Raw genomic sequence first — 13420 nt, 5'->3', positions numbered from 1 at the left:
GCAATGACTCCATTAGCAGCACCACAGACAAACCCAACCACAACCTTTCTGAGCAGGTGCACCGGCCATATGTGTAGATGCTTCACATGCAAAACGCTTTTATTCAAAATTAAAATGCACCCATTTAGCACCTCAATTTAATCTAGAGGTGCTCAGGAACATGCACATGTCGCGAGTACTGTAGGACAGCATTGTTTGCAACAATGCATAACATTGTTATAAACAAAACGCTCCTGCAATATAATGCTCACTCTGAAGCCTACTTACCTATGCTCTTCAACATGGATATCAACAGAACAAAATACATTTTGTTATGAAGTTGGTTTTTTTTTAGTCATAAAACTTCTGGATTTCATGTCCCTTTAACTGCTGATATATACTATGAGCATATAAAAAAAATAACCATCTCAACCTTGTTTTCCCCACCATACAATTTATAAGGTCACTTTGGGTATGTAGCGTTAGTTTTAGTAGCAATAGCTAGACAGTCACAGAGAACCAAATATCACAGTATACTTCAACAGAACAAGGAAGTCACTGTTTTTCTATGGGAAAGAATGAGTACCTATAGGAGCACAAATTAAAAAAACCTGCTTGGCAGAGTATTAGCTTACCTATTTCTGAAAGGACTATTTATAGCCAGGGATGAGGTCTGCCAGAAAGCAAATTTAGATTTTTATTATGCAACATCAAGGTAGTGCCTGTCTATAACCAGGGCCAACTGTACTGGGATAGAGTTGAGGACAATGCACTGTGACATAGCATGTTCTATGGCAGTGATTTGCAACCTTTTTTTTGCCGTGGCACACTTTTTTACATTAAAAAATCCTGCAGCACACCACCATCCCAAAGTTTTACAAAATCACACATTGTAGCCTAATACAGGATATATATATATATATATATATATAGATATAGACACATACACACACACACACACTGTGCTGTCATGCCATGCCTCCTACAAACTATACATGACATATTGACATTCATTCACAAACAATCAAGATTGTCTGTGAATGAATGTCAACGTCATGGTTGTAAATGATGCCTGATGAGCCTGTCACATACCTCTCAATATTTCAAAATTTGAAAGAGGGACACCCCCTCACTGTTGTCAGTCTGCCGTGGCACACCTGAGGATCTCTCACGGCACACTGGTTGAAAAACACTGCTCTATGGTGCCATAAAACATGCAAATATATTAAGGGTGGTGTAAACACATACAAAAGAGATAGCTGTGGATTGCAGTTTGTGTCTACAATATGCGCAATGGTATTTCATTATATCAACATTAAAGAAACTCTTGGCTTTAGGTTTTGAATAAAAAATAAAGAATTTAAAGTTTAGATGACATAAATGGGCACAGAAAATCTCCAGTCTCTATTTATGTTTGGGCAGCATGTTGATGAATGATTGGAACAGTCAAAATACTCCCAAGCGTTGTAGAATACACAATTTGAGCAACCATTTGAAAAGGCATGCACACTCAAAGTAGAGGACTTTCAGTGCAATCAAAAAAGTAAAAAGAAGTGTTGTTGCTATTGGACCACATGAATATATATGTACACCATCCTTGGCTCCTTACCCTGCAACATGCTGCACAGTGGCTGTTTGACATGTGCAGGAGCTCATTTATATCTGTCACTAATTGGCCACAATAAAGATAAGATAAACTTACCCAAGTCTAAAATGATTTTAAAAATATACATTAAGATTTTTTGCAATAATATGTGTGCATGTGTGTGTGTATTGATGCCACCACCTCAAAAAAAAAAAAAAAAACACACAACTCTGGCTTCTAAATCTTTGGCCGATAGCTCCTAATAATTTTATGAATAGCTTCTCATTATTTGAGATCTGTTTCAGTTTTATCCATTCACACTGAAGCTGGAGTTCTCTAACTTAGCATCTGACTCTTACCGTAGACCAGTAAAGTATATTATATGCCAGACAAGCTCGTTCTTTGTACAAGGAAACCAGACATCTGTTTATTATGAGTGTAATAATTCTAACATTAGAAACCTATTTAAAAAAAAATACATTGTTTGTGTATAACATAAGACAGCTATGATATTAAAGAGCCATAAATAACTTGTGTTTATTTTATTTTGTAAAATAATAAAATATGTCTATCAATGACAGATCAGTGTAATTTTTGGACAGTCACTCCATGAATACATAGCAACATTGCTAGTCAGTGGAGTTCCATGCAATGGTCTGGCGGCAACAGTGTCATTTGTTAACATTTGCTTTTGGCTGTTGAACAATCTTTTCAAGGAATTATTGTATAAGTATATAAGATAACTACAAATATTTTTGCAAAACACTGCTGCCATAGAATGATAAAAAGACATGTGCACATGTCTGAGCTATAAGCATATATTACTAGGTTTACTCATGAACAAAGAAAACCAAGAAAAATAAAGCAAATTGGAATGATTTTTAAAGCTGTATGCTTTACAGTCCGTTTAAGGGAAACCAATGGAAGTGTGTCCTGGACAAAAAAAGTAACACTTATGTGAAGGCCAAAAACTAGCATTTCTGACTTCTTACAAAATTAATAAGATATCTCTATTCTAGTGAAAATGTAAAATTACTAATGTGGATTTTAAATTTAATTAGAAAAGCATCTGCAATAGCACCTATTAAATTATTATAATGTGCACACTATCTTCAATACGGACATAGGTACTAGCTTGTTTTTACAGAGTCTATATTAAGGTGACTATCAAAGTGACTTTAGTGTCATTCTGTTAGCAAACTATGATTGTTATGCAATTCTTTATCTGATATCTTCTTCTGGGATCAGTTAGGAACATATATGCAGCAGGGTTAAGCTTGTGAAAACACAATATTCAAGACTAAAGTTACAGTAAAAATGTGGGGGGGGGGGGGATAATTAAAGTATAGTGCAAGGTTATTTTACTATGTATAATTAAATATTTTTATATTATAATCTCAAAGTGGTTCATGATCAATTTATAGTGGTAATTACCAAAAAGCTTCACACACCTGGAAGGAAGACACATTTATCCAAAAGGTGGGTTGGAATTTAAAATCATTAACTTAAAAACAGGGCTCGACAAACCCAGTAGCCAGGGATCCACTGGCTCCTAGAATTTTACCCCCTGGCTTTTAACTTGTTTGGGTTGTTCTCCATATATCTATATACAAATACCACTGTAAGGCTCCTAAATGTTCTTACTGGCTCCAAAATCGTAAAACAGATTTTTTTTCAGCCCCTGCAAATATTTAAAAAAAAAAAAAAAAAAAATATATATTATATTATATTATATTATATTATATTATATATATATATATATATATATATATATTACTTGTCCATATATCTATCTCCACCACAATGTAGCTTGGCATCTTTCATATGGAAAAGTAAAAACTAAGGTAGAGATTCAGACACACAACATTCTATGTATTTCAAGTATTCAATTATAAATGGTTTTAAGTGAGATAAAGGAACATAAAAGTAAAAAAAAAAAATGCAAGTAACAATGCAACAATAAGAAACAAAAACACACAAAAAAAAAAAAACAGAATACAGAAAAACCTTCCATCATATGGAAGGAGTACAGAGTGGACACCAGCATAGGGTCATTATTTCCTAAACATTTCCATAAAAAAAAAAACCTTTATAGTTCCACTTTGAGCATCAGCTCACATTTTGTATTTAAACTTCTGTTTTACAATAAAAAGAAAAAAAAATAGTAAACAAACATTTAAAGACAAAAAAAAAAAAAAAAAAACTAGAGATGTATCATTTAAAACATTGGTGATGTTACTAAGATTAACAATATATAAATTTATCAACCCCTACCTAAATTCAGTGTAATAAAAACATGAAATATTTTAACCAAAAACAGATAACAAAATATGACCTATTACACTCAGCTATTTCTCCTATTTGTTAAGATACCTGCAAATCTTTATTGATCAGAGAAACAAGGATATATAAAGAGATAACAAAAAACAAAGAGGCTAGCAGTTGAGGTTGGGTGATGGTTATTACTATAATAATCACTTGACAGCTATAAAATCATGAAACCCATTATATGAAGGTCAGGACACCTATCTTTGAAATTATTGCAAGCCGTAGTGATTTTACCCCTTAACTGACACATTGGCATTCAAAAGGTTAAGTAACTGCTGCGTAAAGCACATAAAAATTAGCACAAATCAATTCCACAAGAAAACAGTTATAATATGAAAACTTTTATTATCACTTAAAGGGACATGAAACCCATGTGTCTTGGTATCTTTTATTGAAGGAGCGGCAATGCACTACTGGGATCTAGCTGAACACATTGGTAAGCCAATGAAGAGGTTTATTTGTGCAGCAATCAATCAGCAGCTAGCTCCGAGCTCCTCTGCCTACCAAGAGAACTAAGCAAATTACATAATAGAAGTAAATTGGAAAGTTGTTTAGAACTGTATGCTCTATCAGAATCATGAAAGATAATTTTTGGGTTTCATGTCTCTTAAAGAAATTGTGATAATGTGCAGCACATTTGTAGAAGTGGTTTAACCCCCTTACCTTTGTGAATTTAAAAAGGCAAAAGGAAGGGGGGGGTAGTCCCTTTTAGCTCTCAGGTGCAGCTAATGGTAGTCCGGGTTGCACACAATTACAGTAGCCCCAAACTATTACACTGTATTTCTCAGTTACAGGAGCTGGACACCTTTTATGAATACTGTGCCAAAGTAATGCTATAAAGTGACCATGTGTACCAGCCTTACCTTTTGTATACCGTTTGGAAATAAAAAATAATCCCAACAATAATGAAGACAAAACATTAGATTGAACTCCTGGTTCTGCAGCCATTATTTTAGTCACGTATCCACAAAGGTTCAGACCACTAGCTCTACAGACCCTATGTCACCCAATAGCCATACCAGACCTCAAGTTTTAGTCACCTGGCCCTAAAGTTCCTCTGTTAGACCCTAGAAATAATTTCTCCCAAGCCTCCCCAGTTGCAGTCTGTTGCTTTGGGTTCCCTAGCATGCTATGTGCCATGCTTGGCATAAGTTGTTGACACCTGCTCTAGTATATGTAGGGCAAGTGCCACCCTGAGGTAAAATGCCAACTCCCAGCCTTCATATTACAGCATTTTAGGCTTTCTTGCTCAACTAAAACACAGTCTCACTTTCAGCTACTTACTGTCATAGTTACATTCAAAGCCTAGTCTTGTTCATGCTCAAATACTCTGGCTCAGTGGCCCTGAGACAATCAGCCAAAGCTTCTCCTCCAACACAGAAGTGATCTCTGGAACATAGCTGTTTACTTCCCAACAATGTTTGTCCAAATTGTGTCACCCTCATAAATAAATAGTAATTGGATGACAGTCATGTGCAGTGCTTTGGACAGTTGGAATATGGGGGGGGGGATAAGGCTACAATACAAATTCCTCATCTACTGAATAGCTAAACTCCCTAGTAGCTGCTTTCTCTAGTAAAAGAGCAGTACCAATATGCAATAAGTGCTCATATTTCTAAGCACCAGTTCGAAATTTTAAGTCATGAATACAATGGTGGTGCAAAAAGCTTTTAAAACAGCTATTTATTTTGCTTTAAATGGAATTTAGAGTATAAGGAGAGCAACTTATTTGCTGTCATTTGCTTATATTCTTTATATTTTTACATATTTACACATTACCAAATGTTAATTCACTGAGGATCCTATTGCTGACTTCAAGGACCAGTTAATATAGTAGATTTGCATAATCAACAAATGCATGTTAACAAGAAAATGCAATAGCACTTTTTGTTTATTTCTACTCCCCCTGTATCACGTGACAGCCATCAGCCAATCACAAATGCATATATGTATATTCTGTAAATTATTGCACATGCTCAGTAGGTGCTGGTGACTCATAAAATGTAAATATAACAAGACAGCGCACATTTTGTTAATGGAAGTAAATTGAAAAGTCGTTTAAACATCGCATGCTCTGTCTGAATCATGAAAATTTAATTTTGACTTGAGTGTCCCTTTAACACACTAATAATGTTCACCACACAGTCCTTTCATAAGACACTTCAGCAAGGCAATCTACTTGCATACTGCCTTCCAAAGACAAATAACCATGTAGACCAATGTTTCCACAGGACATGCGACTCCTGTCCATCTATGGTCTAGTTTCCATTGAGGTAGTAAACTTTGGAAACTGGTGTAAACATTAAAAAAAAAAAAAAAAAAAAAAAAATCTACATAGACGGTAATGGAGATAAATGTTTTTATCGCTAATTTCCACAATTTACCACCTCAATGGAAACTAGACCTATGTTAGTTCTGTATATATTTACTGTACCCTTTAAGGGATTGTGTGATATATATGCATTTTAGAAACACATTTTTATTATTTTTACTTTAGAAAGGAGACGGAAAATTACATGTAATTAATGGGCATTTGATAAGCAACAGGATAAGCATGGATCAATTTGTCTTACCTACTCTAATCAGATGTCATTACCAAAACATAGTATGACCTAAACCCTCTCAAATACCAGTACCCATTGAAGATTAACAAGAGCTTTAAATTCAAAGAGAGCATTGGCTGCAGTAATTCTACTGAAACAGAAATTTAGTGGTGTCTTCTTGGAGCCTAAGGAACGAGGCTAGACTCAGGATTCAGTATTAAGATACTATATACAGAATAGTGTCACCTAGCACATGTGCTCATAAAATTTCTTGCAGGTGTAAATCATATTCATTGTTAATCTGTTTAATAATGACTGCAAAATACAGTATGAAGCATATTTGTCTGTCTTGCAACATTTCCATAGCAACCAAAACTGTGGGCAATTAAAACCATATTTTTCTAATCACCTCTTGCTTGCATAATTTAACTGTTGAGTCAGACTTTTTAGTATTAATCATCTAGTGACAATAGCAAAAAATGGATATTAGGACAAAACACAATAGTCTGCAAATATGTGAATTAAAAAAAAAAAGCTATTAACAAAATTCTATCACATTAAAGGGACATTAAACACTAAATAAATGCTAGATAGAATGATGCATTCAAAGAAAAGATTAGTCTGTGAATAACATGTAGATGTATTTTTAAAGTCTCAGAAGCTGTTTTAATATTGACAAAATAAGTATAAAGTTGTAGGGTCTCTAAAACATTGGGAGCAGCTCTGTTGTAACTTAGGTTACCTTCTCTGCTGTGGCCAATTAGGGACCGTTATAAAGAGGTCACTAGTGTGTGCAGCCAACGGCGGTGTTGAATATAAAAGTGTTCTGCAATTCCATTTCTAACAGGAACTGAAAAGCTCACAATTTTTTAATGGAATTACAGGAAAAGGGGACAACATAAATGAAATGTATCATTTTATATTACCATCTCAAAGTGTTTAATGTCCCTTTAAGTATCTTAGGTTTTATAACTTCCAAGATTTCTCCTGCTTTTTATCAATCTAAGCAAATAATATGGAAATATGGCAAATGATAAAAATCAAATATAGGATTAGAATCATTATTGAAGTTAAAAGGCATTGTGAATTTACAACACCTTTATATAAAAATACAAACTATATTAATAATAATAAAAAAAAACATTTTCATTAAAGCCTTTAATGACCAGTTGTGTAAGCTATGCACACAAAAATGAAATGTACAAATATCGATAGAAAAAAAACAAATGGGTAACTTCAAACAAGAACAGTGAAAACATTTAACAGTGGTGGAGGGTACCAAGTCAAACACCCACAAACAAAACCAGCCCCCTGCAAAGACATGACTGCCCAGCCACAACAAGTAACTGTCCATGGAGCTTACGTCACCAACAAAGTCAATAGCCCTTTGTTGTGACTTGTCTGGGGGAGACTGCAGTAAATGAAAGAATATCAATAGAAAGGTTAGATTAAAAGGGAAACAGAGGGAGGAGAGGTGGAGACCCAGGAGGCAAAATAAGGAGAGAATGGGACCCACATTGAAAGTGGGATAAACTGTGTGGGAACTGGATACTAGAGTTATAATGAAAACGGTCTAAAAACTTGGTTAATAACGAACAACTTTTTCAATGTAAGGGTATTAGACTATCAGAATACAAGCGGTATAAGTGAGCAGCTGAGCAAATGAGAATAACTGATAAAGATGTAAGCCTGAGAGAAGGACGTGAGACTGGGGACAAACAGAATCTGAAGATAAGAGAATCATAATATGATAGTCTGGGAAAGAACTGGAGCTGGATGAGGGGGAGGTAAGAAAAAAAAAGAATGGAGCGCGTTAAAATTCAGGGAGGAACTGAGACAGCGGGATATAGAGAGCCAATATATAATATAGAGAAAATCAGACAGTGAGCGAAAGGGGAGAATGAGAGAGGGGAGGGCGCATGAGACTCTCCAGCTGCAGCCTACGTGGCATTTCCGAACAGAGGGGGAGGCAGGGGCAATGCTGAGAGTGGGTGGGCGTCGCGGAACCAGGGGGCAAAGCTGAATGTGGATGGGGGGGATCGCGGTGCCAGGGGGCAATGGTGCCCGGATGGTAGCAGATAAAATACAGTCTGCAAGCAGTGATTTGTGCCTAGAAAACATCTGCCTAAAAAAGACCTAACATGCAGCTGCGATAGATGCCAGCTTTTCCAATCCGCCAGTGAGAAAAGTAGCCCCATCCCTTAGCTGAGCCTCATCCTCCCGTGCCACACGTTACCTGTAAGCCGTGAAGAGATGCCGGTATCTATATCCAGTTCCAGTATCGGTGCCGCTCCCCGGGCCGTACTCCAATCTCAATGCGCAGCTCCTACACTGCCCGGACACAGCGCCATGCTGGAATGTGAGCACTGCGCATGCGTGAGTCACGGGGCGGCTCTCACACAGCTAGGACAGTTTACGTGCGAGCCGCTAGGGTTGTGGGATCAGACTGACAAAGCGCCCTCTTCACTAACTACTATTTCTCCTGCAGTCTCCGTCTTACACAGTAGGGCATAGAGTACACTGACCACTCGCTGCGCAACATGACCTGTGCTAAGTTGTAACTGTGCGGTCAATGGCGTGAGGCCGAGACTGAGCTGCTCCTTCTGTTCTGTTTAATACAGACACGTATACACACGTATACTGCTAGAAATATACACACACACATAGGACATTTACTTTGTATCTGACATTATGTTTTATATGTATGTACAGTTTTGTATGCTTTAAAAATGAACTCCAAATACTAGTCCTAAGAATTAATTTATGCACAATGGGGGAAATAGTCCTTAGTATTGAAAAAATAATTATAATTTAAAAATTATTGGTATATTCGCATTAAAAGACAGCAAAAAAGGTGTCTGCTCCCTTAAAGAGACACTGAACCCAATTATTTTTGGGTTCAGTGTCCCTTTAATTGTATTAAAAACGCTACATCACTTGAAACTGTAACAGATATCAATTGTAACTATCAGTTGCTGCTTCTTAGATTAATAACCATACACTGTCTTGTTAAAGAAGGCTCAGGGGAATTATACTACTTTGTATCAGTGATCTGTTAGCATAATTCTAAGACCTGCTGAGTATATTGACACAAACTAAATACGTTAGAAAGAAATATATTCTTCTTTTCAAAATATTAATAAAGTGTCTACTGCTGCAGGTGATATAATTGATTCTTATAACTAACTTTCAGCAAAATATGAAGCTGGGGATGAAGTATTATTCCTCATGTGTGCTCATCTTTTGTTTACATTTTTAAGCAACATCAATACATATAAACATTTAATACATCAATCCATATATAAATTTATCTTATAGAAATAAGCTAAAACTATTTCATAACATCCAAGCCTTTGGCTTGGGGATGAGGGATAATACTTTTGGGTTAATACTGGAGCTATCTAATGCTGAAAGTTAGTGATGAGAATCACTGATGCAGCAGTAGACAGTTCAAATATTTTGAAAATAAGAATATTTTTATTAATATATTTAGTCTAACTTATTTAATTTTTGTCAATATACTCAGCAGGCTTAGAATTGTGCTAACAGATAATTGATACAAAGTAGTATAATTCCCCTCTGCCTTCTTTAAAGGTATAGTTAAAAATAGAATTGAATGATTCAGATAGAGCAGCGGTTCCCAACCTTTTTTCTCTCCCGTATCCCCTTGATTAGGCTTTTCATTTATGAGTACCCCCTCTCTTTGTTACCCACACCCCATCCCTCAAAATAAAGGAAGAACTTTTTTTTATAGGGGTGGTAAGCTATAAATGAATGGCATACGATTGTACGTGTATCAACAGGGTTAAAACTCAGATCTCATTCTGAGAAGGAGCCCTGCTGTGTGGCTGGCGCCCCTGGCAGCTGCCTGGTTGCCCCTAAACACGGCCCTGGGGGGGGGGAGTCAAAGCGTAATGATCAGAAAAATAAATATTTTAATTTGTGAGATCAGATCGATATAAACCACCCAGCCACTATGGACGTTTTTAGTTGGAAGTGAAGCAATCTGACTCAAGCAGGCACTAGCATTAGTACTTTACTTACCAGCACTGACTATAACTTATTTGGGGATGCAGACCCACCTCGCCTGTGTGACTCGCAACCTCCACAGCTCTACCACACATGTCTACGCAGCTATGCTGCTGCAGTGCTGTTTCTAACTGCGCACTCGCAGTCAACATTTTGTGCACAGGGGTTGGGTGAAGCAGGAGGCTAAGCTGTCTGGTGACAGGGTGATCATTAATATGTGGACCGGAGTCATCCACACCCGGTCCACATATTTCAGGTGCAGGGGCTCCCATCTATGCCAGGCCAGGACTTTACTTGTCACTTTCCGGCTGAACGCTCCTTCCTTCCACAGTTCCACGATGGTTATTAGTTGATGACCCATTGAGAGTGCCCCCCCGACCCTCCCCCCGGATCTTCCGCCATTACTAACAATATTTTTGAGTACCCCCAACTGGTCTGCCAAGTACCCCCAGGGGTACAAGTACCACAGGTTGGGAACCGCTGAGATAGAGCATGCAATGTTAAGCAACTTTCTAATTTACTCCTATTATCATTTTTTTCTTTGTTCTCTTGGTATCTTTATTTAAAAAAGCTGGAAAGTAAGTGTAGGAGCCGGCCCATTTGTGGCTCAGCACCTGGGTAGCGCTTGCTGATTGGATGGCTACATTTAGACACCAATCAGCAAGTTCTACCAAGGTGCTGAGCCAAAAATGGGCCGGCTTTGCAGCTTACATTCCAGCTTTTTTAAAATATAGATACGAGAACAAAGAAAAATGTATAATAGGAGTAAATTAGAGGCAAAGTGGGCTGCGCACCAAGCAAGCTGCTAGAGATCCGGGAGCAGGCGGATGAAGGCTAGTACCATAACTAGAAAATGCCCATATTCAAATTGACAACGCAGGCTTACTGCAAAATGATGCTTCATGGGGCAAAATACCCATACTGTACAGTCAATGGGATATTGGTGGCAGAAAAGCAAAAGCATAGAGATTCACAGCAAGAAATCCTTTTTGTGGACTGTATCCCTCTTTTTCATGGCATTGTAGCACTGGCACCAATGCTCGAGGTGGCATTAACGTTGATTGATTCCTGGTGCAAAGAAAATGGTTATGTCATAGCTGGATATTATCAAGCCACTGAACGCTTGAAAGATGCAAGCCCAAACCAGGTAGCTGAGAAAATTGCATCTCGGATTGCAGAAGGCTTTGGTGACGCTGCTCTCATAATGATGGACAACACTACGTTTTCTGTTGACTGTATACATCCTTCAATTCATGTGTATGAGCATCACGATAACCGATGGAAAATCAGACCCCTGCATGAAGATTTTTGGGAAGACTGGGGTGAAGCTCAAAGGATTTCTGCTTCTCTTATGGACAGCAGGTCCTATGAGACCCTTGTGGATTTCGATAACCATCTTGATGATCTGCGTAATGACTGGGCAAATCCAGATATCAACAAATCCATCCTCCATCTATGCTAAGAATGAAGTGATCTCTGGCTTGGTTCATGCTATGCAAGAACACCTCTGAATGTAAAAACTGTTGAGAATTTCTAACGGGACGTGACGAGGCAGCTAAAGATGGAAATATGATGCATTATAAAGAAGGCCACGGAGCCTCTTTGAGGTGTTTGGTTGTTGTTATTAGTAAGAAACTAAGGCAAGAAGCATTTTGATGTCTATTTGCAGCACAGAGAACAGTAAAATACCCAGGCGACTCCACACTGGTTGACCATTCAGTTAATGTTTTGTCTTCTGTTATCTATGATGTCAAGAAGAATTTCTAAGGATATTATCAGTTTTCTCAAAATGCATCAAACGTCTTAACACTGACTAAATAATTATTGAAATACTGTTGAATTGTAGTTTTACTTTTCATGTAATTATATAGGTTAAATATTCACATTGACCATGCTTAGACCAATATGGCCCAGAGAGAGGTTTAAAACTTTTTTATATCACTACATAATGAAAAACTTTGATTGCATTGTGATGAACACAAAATGGCTAAACTTGTTAAGATGATATGTTTTTATTGAAATAGGGTATTAAATATTGCAAATGCCTTTTTTCCCAGTACAATTTAACAGAATTCTATTTTGTGTAAGTTCTGTTCAAGTACATTTGCTGCTTTGTTTAAAGTGTCCCCAAGAAAGTTTGTGTTATCCTTACTATTGTTTACCTCTTGTGATGTTTATATCTTTTGTATGATCAATTGCTGTTAAAAAATTATTATAACTCTTGTTTTGTTCTACCATTTTGTACCCTACAAGAAGCCTCATACCAAGAAAATTAGACTCTAGTCTTTTTGTGCATTTTTTTTTGTTACAAATTATTTCAGATCTAAAATATCCAGTTGCGGTTAGCTTTTAATGTGTTTTTGTATTTTTGTTAGGGTATAATGTATAAAAAAAAAAACTTTTATAGACAAATTAAAAAAAAAAATCAACTTCTAACACCAAAAAAAAAAAAGGAGTAAATTAGAAAGTTTCTTAAAATTGCATGCTCTATCTGAATCATGGAAGTTTCATTTTGACTACACTATCCCTTTAACAAGGTAGTATATGGTTATTAATCTAAGAAGCAACAACTGATAGTTACAATTGATATATGTTAGTGTCAAGTAATGTAGTGTTTTTATTACAAATAGGGTAGCAGACACATTTTTTGCTGTCTTTTAAATGTGAATATTCTATTAAAAGTTACATTTTAATAATTTATTCAATACTATTTTCCTCATTCTGCATAAATGCATTCTTTACTTATTTTTATAGGTCTAGTATTTGGAGTTCTAGTCTTTAATGCTAATACGCAACTATAAGTTTTGACCCAATCCACATTTGTTAACAAGGTCCACTGGTAGATCATAAAGTGTACATTGGTTTAATTTTTCTCAGATTTCCTAAGTATTTTCATGCTTTAAAATGTTCAAGTGTCCAAAGACTGTATGGAATACTGTTTTATGATATATATGAG

The 13420-nt window shown here is 36.5% G+C and overlaps 1 protein-coding gene across 1 annotated transcript; it reads left to right on the top strand.

Annotated features, from left to right (window-relative positions):
- Positions 1-11174: 11174 nt before the first annotated feature.
- Positions 11175-12682, top strand: LOC128642013 (ER membrane protein complex subunit 8-like). The gene has a single exon (XM_053694650.1). The coding sequence runs from the start codon at positions 11318-11320 to the stop codon at positions 11924-11926; it is 609 nt and encodes a 202-aa protein (XP_053550625.1). The 5' UTR covers positions 11175-11317; the 3' UTR covers positions 11927-12682.
- Positions 12683-13420: the final 738 nt, after the last annotated feature.

Source organism: Bombina bombina, chromosome 1 (assembly GCF_027579735.1).
Source record: "Bombina bombina isolate aBomBom1 chromosome 1, aBomBom1.pri, whole genome shotgun sequence".
NCBI classification, from domain to species: domain Eukaryota; kingdom Metazoa; phylum Chordata; class Amphibia; order Anura; family Bombinatoridae; genus Bombina; species Bombina bombina.
Note: the sequence above shows the minus strand (reverse complement) of the source record. Positions and strands in the feature narration are given on the sequence as shown.